The sequence below is a fragment of the Oratosquilla oratoria genome, chromosome 2, assembly GCF_046742065.1.
Source record: "Oratosquilla oratoria isolate Oo_2021 chromosome 2, ASM4674206v1, whole genome shotgun sequence".
NCBI lineage: Eukaryota > Metazoa > Arthropoda > Malacostraca > Stomatopoda > Squillidae > Oratosquilla > Oratosquilla oratoria.
Genome location: NC_134778.1, coordinates 12,801,422 through 12,821,421, shown reverse-complemented (window position 1 = coordinate 12,821,421; position 20,000 = coordinate 12,801,422). Strand labels below are relative to the sequence as shown.

Here is a 20,000-nt window from a genome sequence, read left to right as displayed (position 1 = left end):
GGAACCGTCCTAGCCTACCGATAGGGGGGGAGTTTGTGACGTTAAACCATATCATCATCACCTATTTCATTTATCTTTATTCTACCTAGTTATCTTTATTTCACCTTTTCATTTAATCTGATCTACCTAATTACCTTTCATTCTATTCATTGATTTGCTTGTCAATGTATTTATTAATTTCGTCGACTTGTTTAATGATTAATCATTTCTTTATTAATTTATTTTTAGAGTCGACAAGATGGTGGTTGCAGGAGGGAGCCCACTCACACAAGACACCTGTGAGAACAACCTGACCCACTACCTGGGCTCCCAGTACCCCTGCCACAGGTACCTGAAGGGCGGGACTCAGCCCCCACATCCGCAGTACCTGCCCAGGAACCAGTACAAGGGCGGAGGGTCTTCCTCCTTCACTCTCCTCGAGGAGGACAGTGACGGAGGGAGTGATCACAGCAGCTCCGGGAGGGGAAGTGGAGGGAGCGAACTCGGGAGTGATGCTGAAAGGTGAGATACTTGGGACTTGATGGTGGAGGGCCAGGTGGGTGGGTGGTGGAGGTCGTCCTTAAGAAAAAAATAAATAAATAAATAAAAAATAAATAAATATCTATCTTTTTTTCTTGAAGACACAGTTCACGCGCCTGTGACAGCGGCCGCTACAGCGCCGACGGCTGCGATTTTTCTTCAGTGTCGTCTTCGTTGTCACCTTCGTCAGCACCGAACTCCCTGCCGCCCCTCCTGTCCTCCGGTCATCATGGAAACCAAAACAGAGGTGGAGGAGGAGCCAGGCACCAGAAGTTCCCTGGGGGACCCCAGGACGTCACCCAAGGGGACGAATCTAAGGGAACTCTAAGGTAATTAATTTTTTTCTTTTTCATCGCCTCTGGTGTGTTGATGTACCGTTGTTTATATCCGCACCTGACATATGGCGTATCAAAAGTATACAAAATATATATTTCGTTGATGACCCTAGGAGAGGGGGGGAGGAGAAAGATGAGGAAGAAGAAGAGGAGGAGGAGGAGGAGGAGGAGGAGGAGGAGGAGGAGGAGAAGGAGGGTGAGGGAGAAAGGTGTCTTTGACCTCCCTATGTTGACATAGTATACTCCCATCCTCTCTTCCTCCTTCCCTCCCCCTCTCTCTTTCTCTCATGTTGATACAGTATACTCCCCCCCCTCTCTCTCTCTCTTTTTCCCTCTCATATTGATATAGTATCACTCTCCTCTCCTCTCTCTTTCTCTTATTTTGATACAGTATCCCATCTCCCTCTCTCTCACAATATTATAACTTCCTCTCTCTCTCTCTCTCTCTCTTTATCATGTTGACAAAATATGTCCTTCCCCTCTCTCCCCTCTCTAATGTTGACAGTCTGCCCCCCCTCACTTCCCCCGTCTCTCTCTTTCTCTCTCACACATGTTGATACAGTCTGCCCCCTCCCTCCTCCCTCACTCTCATACTGATACAGTATTTCCCCTCTCCTCTCTCTCTCTCTCTCTCTCTCTCTCTCTCACAGTATCACAACTTTCATGTTGACACAGTATCCCTACTCCCTCTCTCTCTCTCTCTCTCTCTCTCTCTCTCTATCTCTCGGGTGGGTGTCGGAGTAGATGGTTGGACATCAACCCAGGAAGTAGAGGAAGCAAATAGAGTTGATGATGAGCCCTTTGCATACAGAGTGGTACTTTATATTATTCTAGCTGCCGCCAGATAATTTTAATCACCTGAGGGTTACCCCCTTTTGTACCCAGTGTCATTTTCCCTTACATCCTGGTTGCCGCCATGCAATTTTATCCAATGATGAGACAATACAAACCAACGACACAAACTGTGAATATACAAATAAATAGACAACTAAACAAACAAACAAACTTTAACAGAAAACGAGGAATATCTCACGTTCCAGTGCTATTACTATCATTTATTATCTTCTTTTTTTCTCTGAGGAAACTTTCCTTCCTGTGGTTCCCCGTACAAAAATAAATAGACAACTAAACAAACAAACAAACTTTAACAGAAAACGAGGAATATCTCACGTTCCAGTGCTATTACTATCATTCATTATCTTTTTTTTTTCTCTGAGGAAACTTTCCTTCCTGTGGTTCCCCGGTCCATTTGTGTTGTGGTTGACGGCGCCAACCACCCCCGGCCCGTCGTCGCGGCGTCCGTCTCGGCGTCCGTCGCGGCGACTTCCCAAAACCGCTCCGCGGTCGTGACTTGGTGCCGGTCAGCCACAGCTCCGGGACGAGGGGGGAATAGTGCCGACATCCATCGCGAGTGCCCCCTCCCTCACCCTCAAAGAAAGTATATACGCATATACACACGTATACATACTGTACATGCTCTACACACACACACATACATACTGCACATGCTCTATACACACTCTGGTGTTTAGCATAATTTGTGTATTCACGTGTGCTTTGTAAAACTTGTACATACATATATATATATATATATATATATATATATATATATATATATATATATATACAGGTATGCATGTGTACATGTATAAACATATACATGTGGTTACGGCAGCCTTATTCAACTTCCATTATTTTTCCTCCACTTCCTCACGAAATGGATCTGACTATCACCCATCCACCCTACAATCTCCACTCCACCATTCAACCCAACTTCCACTTCACTCCAGAGCCACTCCACCTCCAGCTTCCACTCTTCAACTAAAATCACACCAATCCACTTCCATCTAATTCCACTTTACTTGATCAAATCTCATTCCACTTGGCGAGTTCTAAACTTCGAATCCATTCCACTCAACGTCTCCACCCACACTTCCACTTCCTCCAGCTCCGCACAAAACCTGTCCTGTGTTAAGTCTCTCTGTCACGTAATCCACCAGATCCACCGCCACGCTTGCTTCCACCTGATCCACCTGCTTTTAATGATAGATAGAGTTAGTCCCCTTAGAATGGTGGCGTCATGGGGAGCATGCTGGTCTCGCATTCGCTTAGTTAAAGGTTCGAGTCCCGCCTTCCTCTCCGATTCCCAGCAATGAGTGTTTATCCCGTCCCCTAAGGACCCCTAAAACATATGGAAAAGGTGACGGCTTCGACCGCAGCTACTCAGCGTCTCCTGGCGTAGGCTCATCACTGTGTTCGTTCTTTTTCGCAGGGCTTCGGCGCCCGTAAGGCCCCCCGTCACGCATCCGGCCGTCGACGCCCCAGTTTGCAGCCACTGCCTTCGACTGGAAGTCTCCTTTTGGGATCCCAGCTGCCCCGGCTGCGCATCCCTTCTGCGCAGGTCTGACGTCACTCCTGCGCATATTTTCGCAATCTTGCGTCAGTGGGTCCCCCAGGTCCAGAGGAGGGTCCATGCCCTCGTGGCCAAGGTGAGCGATCGTTTCGTATGCTTCGTCCAAGTCCAGTTTCGATTCAGCCAACCTGGCCATTTCCTATGTCCGTTCCAGTGGGCTTCCTTCATGTTTCATTATATATAGTTCTCTGAACCAGCTCGCACATTGACCCAGCCAGTTGCATGAAACCAGTTGCTTGCGACGCCGCAACCAGTTGCATTGCTTCTATCTTTGACATAAATATCGCGCCGAATGTGACACTATGAAAACTCATATACTAGAAAGATGGAATAAAATGATAATGATAATGGTAAAATGAAATCAAATAAAGTGCGTGCGATCGGTTTCAAGCGACTGGTTGCATCAGTGTGAGAGCTAAGATTCTGAACGATAAATTTCGTATTCAGAAAATTCCCAATACCAGATTCAATAAACCTGACCATCTGATATGCTCGTTCCAGTAGTCTTCGTTCATGTTAAATTATGTAAAATTCTGAAGGATCTAAGGTTCTGAACGTTAAATTCCGTAATTTAGAAACTTCCCTATCCTAGGTCATGCCTGACCATTTGATATCATACGCTTTTCAGTAATCTTCGTTTATATTTGATTATAAGTAATTTGGAAATATCTAAGAATCTGAACGATAAATTCCAAAATCTGGAAGAGATTTCCAACACAAAGAGAAATTCGCAAAGGCATGACCGCCCATGACCCCTTCGCGCTTCCAATGAAATGACCTCGTTTATGGGTTATCATACTGGGCTATTTTTCCTTCAACCTCCGATGTGTCGGCTGTACCGCCCACCTCCAGCACTTTTTCCGCCGTAAAATCACTGTGACAAACTATTTTGTTTTCTCAGTAATTAAAAAAAAAAAAAAAAAAAAAAAAAAAACTGGATATGCTGGAGGGAAACTATTTTTCCTTCAGGATTTTAGATTTCCTCCCGAAAGTTACATGCTGTAAATCTGCTCCAACAATCGGGGGAAAAATAACTTAGTATGATAACGTTTGGGGTTATCACACTGGGCTTCCACGGGCTTCACCAGAACCGACAGTTGAGAGTTCGTTTGAGTAAAAACGTCTTCGGTTACAATATTTCATCTTTCAAATCTCCAAATATCAAATTATACATTTCCGTCCTATATCAAAGCAAAGGTGAATTATGAACTAAGATGCTTCAAACCTAAATGAATGTTAGACATACTGATGAAACGTCCTTAGAGAAGTCTAGATTTCTGTAAGCGACGTCATAATCTAGTTATTCAAATGGAGGTTGGAGGTAGGATGTTGGAGGAAAAATAGCCTAATGTGATAACCCAATTTTGGACTTTTCCAGGCCTTGGGCCTCGGGTGCCACGTAGATGACCGTGACTCCCTGACAGACATGACACTCCTCCACTACGCGGTCAAGGCCGGGAGCTCCGGCATCGGCGATCCCACCACCACGCAGCAGGTAGGCCCAGTCGCTAAATTCCCGTTTCACGTTACATTTGGCCAAATTCCCATTTCGCCAAACTCCCATTTCGCCAAAATTTATTTTGCCAAATTCCCATTTCACCCAACTCCCATTTCACCAAAATTTATTTTGCCAAATTCCCATTTCACCATATTGTATTTTGGCAAATACCCATTTCACATTACATTTGGCCAAATTCCCATTTCGTCAAACTCCCATTTCGTCAAAATTTATGTTGCCATATTACCATTTCACCATAATGTATTTTGCCAATTTTCCATTTCACATTACATTTTGCCAAATTCCCATTTCACCCAACTCCTATTTCGCCCAAATCTATTCTGCCAAATTTCCATTTCACCATATTGTATTTTGCATTTCCTATTTCACAATAATGTGTTTTGCCAAATTTCCATCTCGCCAAATTTTATTTTGCCACATTTTCATTTCACAAAATTATATTTGGTCAAGAGACAATTTCACCATATTGTATTTGGCCAAATTTCCATTTCACCCATCTAATTTGCCAAATTTCCATTTCACCATATTGCATTTTGCCAAACTCCAATCCCGCCATATTCTCCTATTACCAAATTGTTTTGCCACACTTTGCCAATTTAAACTCGCCAAAGTTTCACTTCGCCAAATTTCCAATTTTGATAAACTGCTTTTGCCCGAGTTAAACCGGTCTGTGGAATTGTTTAATCCGTAAAGATAAACTCTTTCGTCCTGGAACGAACGGGGTTAGAGGGTGGGTGGGGAGAAGGGAGAGGTTAGGGGGAATGGGGAGGGGGTGTTGTCTCCCTTCAGGTGAATAAAATCGCCTGACGAAGGGAGTTAGTCCCTCTAACGTGGTGACGTGCTGAAGAGAAAGAAGAGGAGGAAGAAGAAGAGGAAAAGGAGAATGAGGAGGAATAGGAGGAGGAGGAAAAGAAGGAAGAAGAGGAGAAAGAGGAAGAGGAAAAGGAGAATGAGGACGGATAGGAGGAGGAAAAGAAGGAAGAAGAGGAGGAAGACGAGGAGGAAGAGGAGGAAAAGAAGAAAGAAGAGGAGGAGGAGGAGGAATAGGAGGAGGAGGAAAAGAAGGAAGAAGAGGAGGAGGAGGAGGAGGAGGAATAGGAGGAGGAGGAAAAGAAGGAAGAAGAGGAGGAGGAGGAGGAGGAGGAATGGGAGGAGAATGAAAAGAAGGAAGAAGAGGAGGAGGAGGACGAGGAGGAAAAGGAGGAAAAGAAGGAAAAAGAGGAGGAGGAGGAGGAGGAGGAGGAGGAATAGGAGGAGGAGGAAAAGAAGGAAGAAGAGGAGGAGGAGGACGAGGAGGAAGAGGAGGAGGAGGAGGAAAAAAGGAAGAAGAGGAGGAGGAGGAGGAGGCGCTCCCTTGGTGAGGCTCCGGGGGTCGGTTTGTGGCCTCAAGGGTGACCACCGGCCGAGGTTGTCTTACAGTCTTCCTCAAGGGAGGAGGAGGAGGAGGAGGAGGTCTCCCTTGAAGACACGTACTGCTTTCGACTTGAGGTGAGGTGATGGAGGAGGAGGAGGACCACGAAGATGGTAGAGAAGGAGGAGGAGAAGGAGGAGGAGGAGTAAATAGTTGAGGCAGTGGTGGCGATGAAGGCAGACAAGGAGAAGGAGGTGGAGGAGGAGGAGGAAGAGGAGGAGGAGGAGGTGGTAGTGGTGATAGTAGTGATGGTGCACATGGTGAAGAACGAAGAACAGGTGGAGGTGCTGCCCATGGTGTAGGAGGAGCAAGTCGAGTGGGAGGAAAAATGGAGGCGGAGAAGAAAGAGAAGAAGGAGGAGGAGAAGGCGGGGGAGGAGAAGAAGGAGGAGGAGGAGAAGGCGGAGGAGAAGGAGGAGGAGAAGGAGGATGAAAAGAAGAAGAAGAAGAAATAGAAGGAGGAAAAGAAGGAGGAAGAGAATGAGGAGGAGGAGGAGAAGGAGGAGGAAAAGGAGGAGGAGAAGAAGAAAGAGGAGAAGAATGCGGAGGAGGAGAAGAAGAAGGAGGAGAAGGCGAAGGAGGAGAAGAAGGAGGAAAAGAAGGAGGAAGCAGAGGAGGAGAAGAAGGAGGAAAAGAGGGAGGAAGAGGAGGAAGAAAAGGAGGAGGAGAAGAACGAGGAGGAAAAGCAAAAGAAGGAGGAGAAGAAGGAGGAGAATGAGAAGAAACAGAAGGAAGAAGAGAAGAAGAAGAAGGAGGAGGAGGAGGAGGAGGAGGAGGAGGAGGAGGAGGAGATGGAGAAAGAGGACAACAGCCACCCTAGCAACCCCACCTCTTCACCTCCCACGCTCACCCTAATCCTCCTTCTGCCTCCTTACACCCCTGTGCCCCCCTCCCTCTCTCCCCCCTCCCTCCCTCCCTGACTCATCATTCCTGACAAGAACCTGTGGATTATATCACCGTCAGCACATGCTCGGGTCAAGTGACAAGAGTGTATTGGTACATGTACGCACACACACACGCGCACACACACACACGCACACGCACACACACACACACACACACACACACACACGCACGAGCAGATGTTGTGAGAAACTCTTTCGTTCCTCTGGACTATGGAAGGCAACATATGGGAACATGAGTATTTCCTTCACATAATCAAACAAATGAACATCAAGCGGTTGCTGGTTATGCATTTATTTTAAGCTGGCAAACGCTCGCAGATGGTTTCTGGATAATCATATAATGGTCTTTATAAATCATAAAGTAGTTTAACCCATTCAACTCCGATGACAAGATGTCTTGTCATTTGGTCAAATAAAACAAAAAATCATAAAACACCAAAATGTTTGATCAAACACCAGAAAAATATGACGTCAGTCCTCGCTTCGCTCGCAGCGAAGCGAGGATTGACGTCATATTTTTCTGGTGTTTGATCAAACATTTTGGTGTTTTATGATTTTTTGTTTTATTTGACCAAATGACAAGACATCTTGTCATCGGAGTTGAATGGGTTAATAGGGTTTGCCAAAACTACCATTTCACCAAGTCACTTCGCCCAATTTTTTTGTCTAAATTCATATTTCTCCAAATTATTTGATGGAATTCCTATTTCGCCAAAATGCTTAATCAGATTCCCAGTTTGCTTTGTATTTTGCCAAATTTCCATTTCGCCATATTGTGGCTTGCCAAATTCCCATGTCACTAAAAGAGAGAGAGAGAGAGAGAGAGGGAGAGAGAGAGAGAGAGAGAGAGAGAGAGAGAGATATCTGTGGTTAAGAGCATGAAAAATATGTTACAGTACCAAGAGCATTATCTTTTATTGTCATACTTTGCTCTACACAGAGCACAGTGGTGCTCAAGAGCAACAGGTTGAGCCTACATAACCTACAGCATTTTTCAATAACACCAGAGCCAACAATAATAACACTACACAAATTTTGTTGAAAGTGATGCTGTTTTCTGCATTAATAATTTTCTTGGAGATACTTTCTAAAGATCTTCCCTAGTCAAATAATTTCGCGTGGTCAAATGTCGCACTTTGATGACATTTGACACACTGAAGAACGCTCAGTTGAACCGAAATCCCGATCGGAGAATATGTCCACCTACGCACGAGTTCTACATAGTGTAGACCCTGCTACACGGCGATTAGCGAGATCTTTAGAAAGTGTCTCCAAGAAAATTATTAATGCAGAAAACAGCATCACCTTCGACAAAATTTGTGTATTAGAACACTTACTGCCCGTATATACTTTAAATAAAAACAATAACAACATCGTCAATAACAACGTGTACAGCAATAACGAAACAAACAATAACATAAACACCATCGCCAATAACAAGGTGCACAACAATAAAGCCAATAACATTGACATCTTCAACAACAACAACAACAACGACAACAACAAAACGTGGACGACAGTCATGAGCTAGTGCGCAGCCAACCACGCGCAGCGCCAACTGACGTCACAATCAAATGTTCAAGCGACCAACCAGCATGAAGCTGTAATAACAACAATAATAACAATAACCGGTTCATTTGACGCGTAACGGAGAAAAATAACGGGGAGAAGATTTTGGGGTGACTGGGAGAAGGAATGGGGGAAATGGGGGAAGGATGGAGAGAAGAAATGGGGGAAGAAGGGAAGGGGAGAATATGAGGAGATTGGAGGGAGGAGGTGATGGAGGAGGGATGGGGGAGAGTGGGTGGGGAGAGGGGGTGGGGAGGAGAGTGTTAACGTTCATTTCATGATGGGGGGGAGGGGGGCAATATGCATGTACCACAGGCGGGAGGATGGGGAGAATATTTAATCATGGGGAGCTGAAAATCCTGGGAGGGGAGGATATGACGAAGGTACAACAGATAATAGGGAGATAACTAGTGGGTAACGCTTTTGATAATAGGGGGGATAAAATTGGTCATACTTGGCGGAAGGGGGGGACAAGGGAGAAGTTGGGGGGAGAAGGAGAATGTGGAGGTATGTCCGATGATTGGGGGAATTAATGACAATTAGATAAAATTATATATTCCCCACTTCGATATATATATACATATATATATATATATATTTATATATATATATATATTTATATATCTCTTTCTTTATTTATATATTTATATATATATATATATATATATATATATATATATATATATACATGTGTGTGTGTATATACAGTAATTCACCAGCTCTTCCATCCTTGGACGACAAGATAGCGACGGAGAAGAGGAGGAGGTGAGGAGGAGGAGGAGGAGGAGGAGGAGGAGGAGGAGAGAGAAAGAGAGAGAATGAGAGAGAGAGAGAGAGAGAGAGAGAGAGAGAAAGAGAGAGAGAGAGAGTCAGCATTTCCCCTTTTGAGGGGAGACTCGTCCCCAATTACATAAAGAATGCTACGCGTCTCTGGTCCGTAGGGGCGTCTCTAGCGTAAGCAACTGGACAGGTTCCGCTACTGTGGAGCGTTTTACACGTCTCCCGTCCGGGGTCTCGTGTCGAACCGGGTTAAGCTGATCTTTTCGATGAAGTGACTGGCAACAACACAACGAAGGTGCCCCCGTGACGTGTAATATAACTTCCCAGCTGTCGCCATAGTCAGGAATAATCACGTGATTTAATGTGTCTCTGTTCTGCCTGTCGTTAGGTGATTCTAATATATATATATATATATATATATATATATATATTTATATATATATATATATATATATATATATATATATATATACATACATATAAAATCCTTTGGTCGACCGCGAATTGGACCAAATGTTTTTGTTACATTTGTTGTCTGGCGATTTCTTTAAAGTTAGGAGAAGGAGGAGGAGGAGGAGGGTGAGGAAGAGGAGCACAAGAAAGAGGAGGAATGGGGGAAAGAGGAGGATAAGGAAGAAGACAAGGAGGAGGAAGAGGGCGAGGAAGAGAAGATGGAGGAAGAGAATGAGGAAGAGAACAAGTAAAATGAGTAGGATGACGACGGAGAAGAGGATGAGGAGGAAGAGGACGACGAAAAGGAGGATAAGGAGGAGGATGACGGGGAGGAAGAGGATGAGGAGGAGGGGGAAGAAAAAGACTATGAAAATGAGAAGCAGGAGGAGGAGGAGGAAGGAGGGGGAGGAGGGAGGGGGAGGAGGGAGGGGGAGGAGGAGGAGGAAGAGAAGGTCAAGGAAGAGGAGGACGGGAGGAGGAGGGAGGAGGAAGAGGAGGAGAAGGAGAAAAAGAACGAGGGGGGCAGAAGGAGGGAGAGGGAGAGGAGGACGAGGAGGAAGACAAGGAAGAGGAGGAGGAAGAAGACGAGGAATAAGAAAAGAAGGAGGAGGAGGAGGGGAGGAGGAGAAGGACGAGGGGAGCAGGAGGAGGGAGAGGGAGAGGAGGACGAGGAGGAAGACAAGGAAGAAGAGGAGGAAGAAGACGAGGAAGAAGAAGAGAAGGAGGAGGAGGAGGGAGAGGAGGAGAAGGACGAGGGGAGCAGGAGGATGGAGATGGAGAGGAGGACGAGGAGGAGGGCAAGGAAGAAGAGTAGGAAGAAGACGAGGAGGAGGAGGAGGAGGAGGAGGAGCAGGAGGATGGAGAGGGAGAGGAGGACGAGGAGGAGGGCAAAGAAGAAGAGTAGGGAGAAGACGAGGGGGAGGAGGAGGAAGAGGAGGAGGAGGAGGAGGAGGAGGAGGAGGAAGAAGAGGAGGAGGAGGAGGAGGAGGGAGGAGATCCCCGTCCCCGGGTGACACGACGGTCCCTTGGGTTCCTTCCCCTCCCCCCCCACCCCCCAGTGGTCATTCTCCAGCGCATTTACCGGTTTAGGGCCCCCCGAAGAGAAGGAGGAGGAGGAGGAGGAGGAAGAAGAAGACCAACAACATGGTACTCAAGAGGAAGTAAACGAGTACACACACACACACACACACACACACACACACACACACACACACACACACACACACACTCTCTCTCTCTCTCTCTCTCTCTCTCTCTCTCTCTCACACACACCCACACACACACACACACACACACACACACACACACACACACACACACACACACACACACACACATATATATATATATATATATATATATATGTATATATATACATCCACACATACACATATATACACGCACAGATATACACACTCACATACATATACATATGCATACATACATATATATCCAAAACACACACACACACACACACACACACACACACACACACACACACACACACACACTCACACACACACACACACACACACACATATATATATATATATATATATATACATATATATATATATATATATATATATATATGTATATATATATATACATACACATATATGCACGCACAGATATACGAACACTCACATACATAAGCATACATGCATATACATCCACACACACACACACACACACACACACACACACACACACACACACATATATATATATATGTATATATATAAATGTATATATATATGTATGTATATATATATATGAATATATATATATATATATATATATATATGTATATATATACAGGGTATATATATATATATATATATATATATATATATTATATATATACAAGGTATATATATTATATATATACAGTATATATATATATATATATATATATATATATATATACACGTGTTGACGTAAGCGGAGTAGGAAACACAGGAGTCTTAGTCTTGAGTTTATTCCTGACTAGTTTCGCAGGTATGCTTTTTCAAAGGAAATATATATATATACATATACATACATACATAGACACACATATATATACACGCACAGATATACACACACTCACATACATATACATATGCATACATACATATACATCCACACACACACACATACACACATATATATGTATATATATACATAAATATATATCCACACATATACACACACACATATATACATATACACACATACAATATATCCACACACATCCACACACACATATATACATATACACACATACAAACATACACATACACAGACATACATAAATATACGTACATACATACACATATATATTTACACGTACACAGACATACATCTACATACATAAATACATGCATGCGCACATACATACACAACAGCACATACATATACATCCACACACAGGCATACACATATACAGATATACATTTACATACACACATATACATATACATATACAGACATACATTTACATACATATACTTACATACCCATACATATACATACCCACACATACACGTACATATACACACAGTTACACACATATATATAGTACATGCACATACATACATATACATACACAGACGTACATTTACATACATATACTTACATACCCATACATATACATACCCACACATACACGTACATATACACACAGTTACACACACATATATATATATATACAGTACATATACATACACAAACATACATTTACATACATATACTTACATACCCATACATATACATACCCACATATACATGTACATATACACACAGTTACACACATATATACAGTACATACACACACGCGTACACGCACGTCCTACTCCCCAATTTCTACCACAGTACTCCCTTCCTGTGCAAGACGGACTTCACTTCCCTCCCTCTTACTCCCTCCCACTCCCTCACAGGAGCCAAGTGGGTCATCAAAGTGACCAACCACCTGCAGGTGGCGTCGTGGACTCCCCTCCCCTTCCCCCTCCCCCCTTCCCGTCCATCGTAGTTTATACGCTTATTATTCCTCCCCCCCACACCTCTTTTCTTGTGTGTGTGTGTGTGTGTGTGTGTGTGTGTGTGTGTGTGTGTGTGTGTGTGTGTGTGTGTGTGTGTGTGTGTGTGTGTGTGTATTTACCTAGTTGTATCTACCTAGTTGTATTTTACGGGAAGGGGAGCTATGCTCGTGGTATCCCGCATTCGTATCTCATTTTATCTAAACTATTTTTGAATTCATGTATTGTTTTTGCACATATTACTTTCTTATCTAACTTGTTCCAACTGTCTATTACTCTGTGTGTGTGTGTGTGTGTGTGTGTGTGTGTGTGTGTGTGTGTGTGTGTGTGTGTGTGTGTGTGTGTGTGTGTGTGTGTGTGTGTGTGTTTCCTCTTCCTGTTCCCTTTACCTACCTACTTTCTCATCCTTTCCTCCTTACGCCCCGTCTTCCTCACCCCCCTCCTGCTCCTGGTTCTTCCTCCTCTTCTTATTCTCATTACTCACATTCCTCTTCTTCCTCCTCCTCCTTCTGGTCCTGTTCTTCCTCCACTTCCTATTCTTCTTACCTCCTTCTTCCTCCCCTTCCTCCTCCTCGTCATCCTTCTGGTTCTGTTCTTCTTCCTCTTCCTATTCTTCTTAACCCCTTCTTCCTCCTCTCCTCCTTCTGTTTTCCCTCCTTTTCCTATTCTCCTTACCCACCTCCTCCTCCTCCTCCTCCTTCTGCTCCTCCTCTTTTTTCTATTATCCTTACCTACCTCCTCCCCATGATCTCCCTCCTCCTTCTGTTCTTCCTCCTCTTCCTCCTCCTTCTGTTCTTCCTCCTCATCTTCCTCCTTCTGTTCTTCCTCCCCTTCCGCCTCCTTCTGCTCCTGTTCTTCTTCCTCTTCCTCCTCCTCCTGTTCTTCCTCCTCTTCCTATTCTCCTTACCCACCTTCCTCCTCTTCTTCCTCCTCTTCCTGTACCCCCATCTTCTTCTCCCCTATCGTCCTCTTCCTCCTCCTCCTCCTCCTCCTCCCCTCTTCCTCTTTATTTTTTAATAATTTATTTCCGGCTGTCGCCATGTGATATTATTCAACTGAAGGGAAGACCTTTTAGCTGAATAAAATCGCCTGTGGGGTAGTTGGACGAAGTAGATCATCTTGGGCCACTGGGATAGATCGGGCGTTTGCCTGGAAGCTTGCCATAGGTAAGTCATTTTCGGATGAGAAGAGAGAGTGTGGCTATACGAGCTCAAAGTTTAACCTGATGGTTAACCCCTTCAACTGAATAAATTCGCCCGGCGGCAGCTTGAATAGACAACAAATAGCCCCTGTTCACACATGCGGTTAGAACCGCGCGGAAATCGCGGCGGTACCGCATAGCTAAGAAAGAACTGCGCGGTTGTGTGTAAACCCCTCCATTGCCTTACGAACACTGTAACTCAACCGCCGCGGTTGAAACCGCTAGTGTGAACAGGGCCTGAGAGTGACAGCCTCGTCGCGCTAATTCTATTCTGGCTGACGGCAGACGATTCTAGTCATCTGGGAGGTGGAAGCTCCACCTTCGCTACAATGATGCACTTTATTCATTTTATTCTGGTTAATGACGCCTGAAGACTTCGTTCACCTGAAGGGCGCGGTCCTCACGCAGAAGGGGGCTTAAAGTAGCATTGGCAAGATCCTGAAGGAGTTTTTGGGGTTCCTTTGAAGGATTTATTGGGGTCCCTTTGGAGGATTTCCTAAGGTACCCTTCGGAGGAACTCTAGGGCTCCTACGGAGGATCTCCGAGTGCCCCTTTGATCAAAGGATGTTTTGGGGTTCATCATCAGAGGAGTTTTTGGAGTGTCCATCGAGGAGCTCCTGGGTGGGGGGATACTCTTGGAGAAGTTTCTGGGGTCTCTTACTCGGAGCTTCTGGATTCCCTTCGGAGGAACTTCTGGTTCCCTTTGGAGGAGTTCTTGGAGTGCCCTACGAGGAACTCCTAGGGGTACCTTTGGAGAAGTTTCTGGTGTCTTTTACTCGGAGCTTCTGGATTCCCTTCGGAGGAACTTCTGGGTCCCTTTTGGAGGAGTTCTTGGAGTGCCCTACGAAGAACTCCTTGAGGTACTCTTGGAGAAGTTTCTGGGATCTCTTACTCGGAGCTTCTGGGTTCCTTCGGAGAAACTTTTGGTTCCCTTTGAAGTAGTTTGTGGTTTCCATCGAAGGGGCACCTGGGGGTCTCCTACTCGGAGCTTCTGGATTTCCTTCGGAGGAGCTTCTGGGTTCAATTTGGAGGAACTTCTGGTTCCCTTTGGAGGAGCTTGTGGTTTCCCTCGAAGGGTCTCCAGGAACCTTCCCTTCCGGAAGTGCCTTTGGGTTCCGCCCAGGGAAGCTCCTGTAGGTCTCTTTCCCGGAGACCCTCCCCGAAGTCCAGCACGTAGTTCGAGTACTTCAAGAATTGGTTCATTACTTCCGCGACCTGAATTCTTGAAAAAAAAGGAAGAGAAGAGAAAGAAGAAGAAGAAGAATCGGAAGAAAAGAGGAGGAAGAAGATGAAGAAGAATCGGAAGAAAAGAGGAAGAAGAAGAAGATGAAGAGAGGGAAGCGGAAGAAGGAAAAGCAAAAGAAACAGGAGGAGAAACAGAAGAGGAAGAAAATGAAGAGGAGGAAGCGGAAGAAGGAAAAGCAGAAGAAACAGAAGGAAGAGAAACAGAAGAGGAAGAAGAAGAAGAGGCAGAAGAAGAAACAGAAGAAGCAGAAGAAGAAACAGAAGAAGAAGCAGGAAAAAAGAAACAGAAAACCAACAACAAAATCCTGACCCACCAAATTTCTTTAAGAAACAGTTGATAAGTCTTTGATATGATGTCATGTGGTGAGGTGCGGTAGCGTGGTACAGTGTGATACAGGAAGATGTGATGTGGGCTATGGCGTGACGGAACGCGGTCTGACGCGGTGTCGTCACGTTATGAGATGTGTGATGAAGCGTGATGTGACATTTTAGCGCGTGAACTGTTAATACATATACATATTGACGAGTTAAACACCATATGAGGACGGAGCCTTTATTTGTACGACGTTTCGCTTATTACAGTTTTTTCAAATACTTGAAAAAGCTGTAATAAGTGAAAACTCGTACAAATAAAGGCTCCGTCCTCATATGGTGTTTAACTCGTCAGGCTTGTCGGCAACTACTTTCATGAAAACATATAGACACGCACATACATATATACATATATATATATATATATATATATACACACACACACACACACACATATATATATATGTGTAAAATGAATCAACATTCTGAAGCCTTTTACTATTTCCTTCAGAGTTTGAATTATGAAGAGAAAAGGAAATAAAGAAAGTTAGAGAAATGTTCTCATAAAAATAATTTACACCACTTGTGCTTTAGCATTTAATATATATATGTATATATATATATATATATATATATATATATATATATATATATATATATATATATATATATATATACCGCACAGCCAGAATACGTAATATATATATAAACTTCGAAGAAGCCTTCAACAGTGTAGCAAATCCTGCTGTGGAAGTTATAAAAAAGGAGGTATTAGAGTTAAGATTACTGATAAGATGAACGATTTCCTGAATGGTGTGCTAGCAGGAAAGTAATTACACACACATACATTTACACATACACAGACATATTCACGAATTTTGCGCGCACACACACACATATATGCGCGCATTTGTACATACACACACGTTTGGAGGTAGACGTGATCACTGGAGCGTAAGAGACAGGACTCCCCGATTTTTGCTCCTAAACACACACACACACACACACACACACACACACACACACACACACACACACACACACACACACACACACACACACACACACACACATACACACACACTCACACACATACACACACACTCACACACATACACACACACACACACACACACACACATGCACACACACACACACACGCGCGCGCACACACATTTACTCGTGGCGCAGTGGTTAGAGTTCCCGGCTGCCACTACGGCGGTCCGGGTTCGAATCCCGCCCAGGGTTGAAATAATTTCAGTATCGCTGCGTTGCGAATTATTACTCCAACTCTCATGGGCGGGGACTTGGAGGCGTGTGCGTGCGTGTAAGGTCACAGCATTACCCATAGATCGGTCATTTATGAGCTCTGAGCTCTCTTCCGGGAGGGAAATAGCTGTCGATCACGAGTCCAACACGTGATCCAGGACCATGGTGAATCACACGGAATATGCACACACACATACACACACATTCCGCAAACACGCACAAATACGCCCATATGCGTACACACACACACAAACACGTATACACACACACACACACACACACACACACACACACACACACACACACACACAGTACACCAGTGACCTCCCCACATCGCTGGGCACAAAACCTGCGCAAACAGGCGGCCATACTCCGACTTGCGCAGCGCGGCGGGAGGGAAGGTCACGAGTGACGTCATCAATCGGTTACCGGATCATCGACAACCGCTAACGCCCTTTGCAAAGTTTTTGAATCTCACAAGACCCAGGCACTTGTCATCTATGGAGGGCCAGAGAAAAAAATAACAATGAAATAATAACAGTAACAATAATAATAATGATAATAATGATGATGATGATGATAGTAAATGAACAAAATCTATGTTCCCGTATTGAAGAGCTTGACAATAACTGCAACCTCACTCATCTCCTTGCCACATAACATGCATCTCTTCCTCACCTCCTCCACATACATGCGGATGTATGCACACGCACACACACACACACACACACAAATTGGATGAGGCAACAATGTGTGCAAAAACTATACAATAATTTAAGAACAAACTTGATGCTGAAAAATACAAAGACGGGTCACTACGAGCATAGCTCTCCTCCCATATAATACAACTAGGTAAATACATACATACACACACACACACACACACACACACACACACACACACACACACATATATATATATATATATATATATATATATATATATATATATATATATATTATATATATATATATATATTCATCCACCGATATATGGCAGAGCCCTTCTCTTTCTTCGTGATACAAAAGTATAAGACACAATCTCTCTCTCTCTCTCTCTCTCCTTTCTTCTCTCTCTCACTTCCTCCTCCTTCTTCTTCCTTCCTCTTTCTCCTCTCCTTCCTCCGTTTCTTTCACTTCCTCCTCCCCTCTCTCTCCATTTCTCCTTCTTTCCACTGTCTCCTAAATTCTCCTTTTTCTCTCGCCTTCCTTCTCTCTTCTCTCTCTGCTTTCCGCCTCTTTCCCTTTCCATTCTTCATCCACATCCACCTCCTTCTCCTCCTCCTCCTCCTCCTCCATGTGTATTCCTTTACTCGCTATCCACACCTTCCACTTCCTTTTAGGTGGTTCCACACCTCCCCACCCTTCCACCTTCGACTCTCTCTCTCTCTCCGTCTCTGTCTTTCTCTCTCTCTCTCTCTCTCTATACATACATATATATATATATATATTCATATATGTATATATATATATATGTATATACATATATACATATATATTATATATATATGTATATATATATAAATATATGACGGTGGACGAGGAGAACGAGGAAGAGGAGGCAGGGGAGAGGGAGTAGGAGTAGGAGAAGGAGGAAGAGGAGGCGGGGGAGAGGGAGGAGGAGGAGGAGAAAGAGTAGGAGGAAGAGGGAGGGAGGGAGGAGGAGGGAGGAGGGAGGGGAAGGTGGGTCAGAGGGCGCCGTGCATCCCGTTAGGCGGTTGTCGGACGCGGTTGCGACAGCGGCAGCGGCAGCGGCGCTGGACGCACTCCCAGCTGTTGCGGATTCATTATTTTTAAGAGGACGTAAGATAACGCCTTGGATGGTGATGACAGGTGGTCATGGACGTGGAACTGCCTAGTGTAGGCCTTAGGGTCTCTTGCAGTCTCCTTCGTCACCTTAGATGAATCAAATCGCTTGACGGTAGCTGGGATCGTAACTTGAAACGCAATGAAAGGTAACACTGATTTTGTGTAATGTTACTATCACCATCATTATCACCACTGGTGCTATCGGTGCTAGCACCACTTCTACCTTTACTATCACCATCAACATTATCAACTCTTTGTTACCACCACCATCACCGTACTACAAGTGCTGACACCACTTCCACCAACTACCTTCACCACCACAACTACTATCACCACCATCAGTTCTAGCACCACTTCCATCACAACTACTATCACCATCACCAACTTTACCACCACAACCACAGCACCACCATCACTGTTAGCACCACTTCCATCACAACTATTATCACCATCACCAACTTTACCGCCACCACCACTGTCATGTACACAATAACAAACATCATCTTCAGCTTCGCAGAAACAACAAACTACAAACCCGACACCACATTTCCTACCACCAGCACTCCTCCACACTCTTTGTTCTCTTTCTCCTCCTCCTCTTAGTTGCCAAGTGGCTAAGATGATAAAAAAAAGGGGGGGGTACCCTCGGCACCCTGCTCGGGTCAAAAGCAGTGCAGTGAGGCGGAGCTCTTTCCCATGTAAAGCCTGACAACCTAAGCTGGTTCACCCCATATGTACTGTAGCTAGGCACAGTTCTTCCAAAATGTATCGACAATCTAGGTTTGGAATAAATAAATAAATAAAATAAAATGAAAATAGTAATAAATAACTAATAATAATAAAATAAAATAATTAAAATAAATACACAAAATAAATAAACAACTTAAAGTCACAGAGCAGCGAGGAAGACGGTGGACCTGTGTGGACAGGGAGCGAGGGCAGTGGTGGGAGCATTGTCATGATGAAGATGCCAGTCACCAGTTCAGGGCAACTCTGCCCTTTTGCGTCGGATGGAGTCTTAAACATTCTATATTATGCTCCTTATTGATTGTCACCTACATGATGGAAAAAAATAATGAATAACACGTACATACACTACCACACATACACAACCATGCACACAGGCACATATATTCAACTTTAATTGGTCATCACAGGACCGACCTTGACACATTATAAACATACATAAACACACACACACACACACACACACACACACACACACACACACACACACACAC

General features: G+C 44.2%; 1 protein-coding gene across 2 annotated transcripts in view; it reads left to right on the top strand.

Annotated features, from left to right (window-relative positions):
• The window catches only part of LOC143036982 (CAP-Gly domain-containing linker protein 3-like), an 86,924-nt gene that overhangs the window by 54,304 nt on the left and 12,620 nt on the right, over nucleotides 1-20,000 (top strand). For both annotated transcript variants that reach the window (XM_076205091.1, XM_076205082.1), the window contains exons 2-5: nucleotides 229-501; nucleotides 621-848; nucleotides 3,127-3,343; nucleotides 4,646-4,762. In XM_076205091.1, the coding sequence (XP_076061206.1) occupies nucleotides 239-501; nucleotides 621-848; nucleotides 3,127-3,343; nucleotides 4,646-4,762 (825 nt within the window). In that variant the 5' untranslated portion in view covers nucleotides 229-238. The remainder of the gene's footprint in view (nucleotides 1-228; nucleotides 502-620; nucleotides 849-3,126; nucleotides 3,344-4,645; nucleotides 4,763-20,000) is intronic.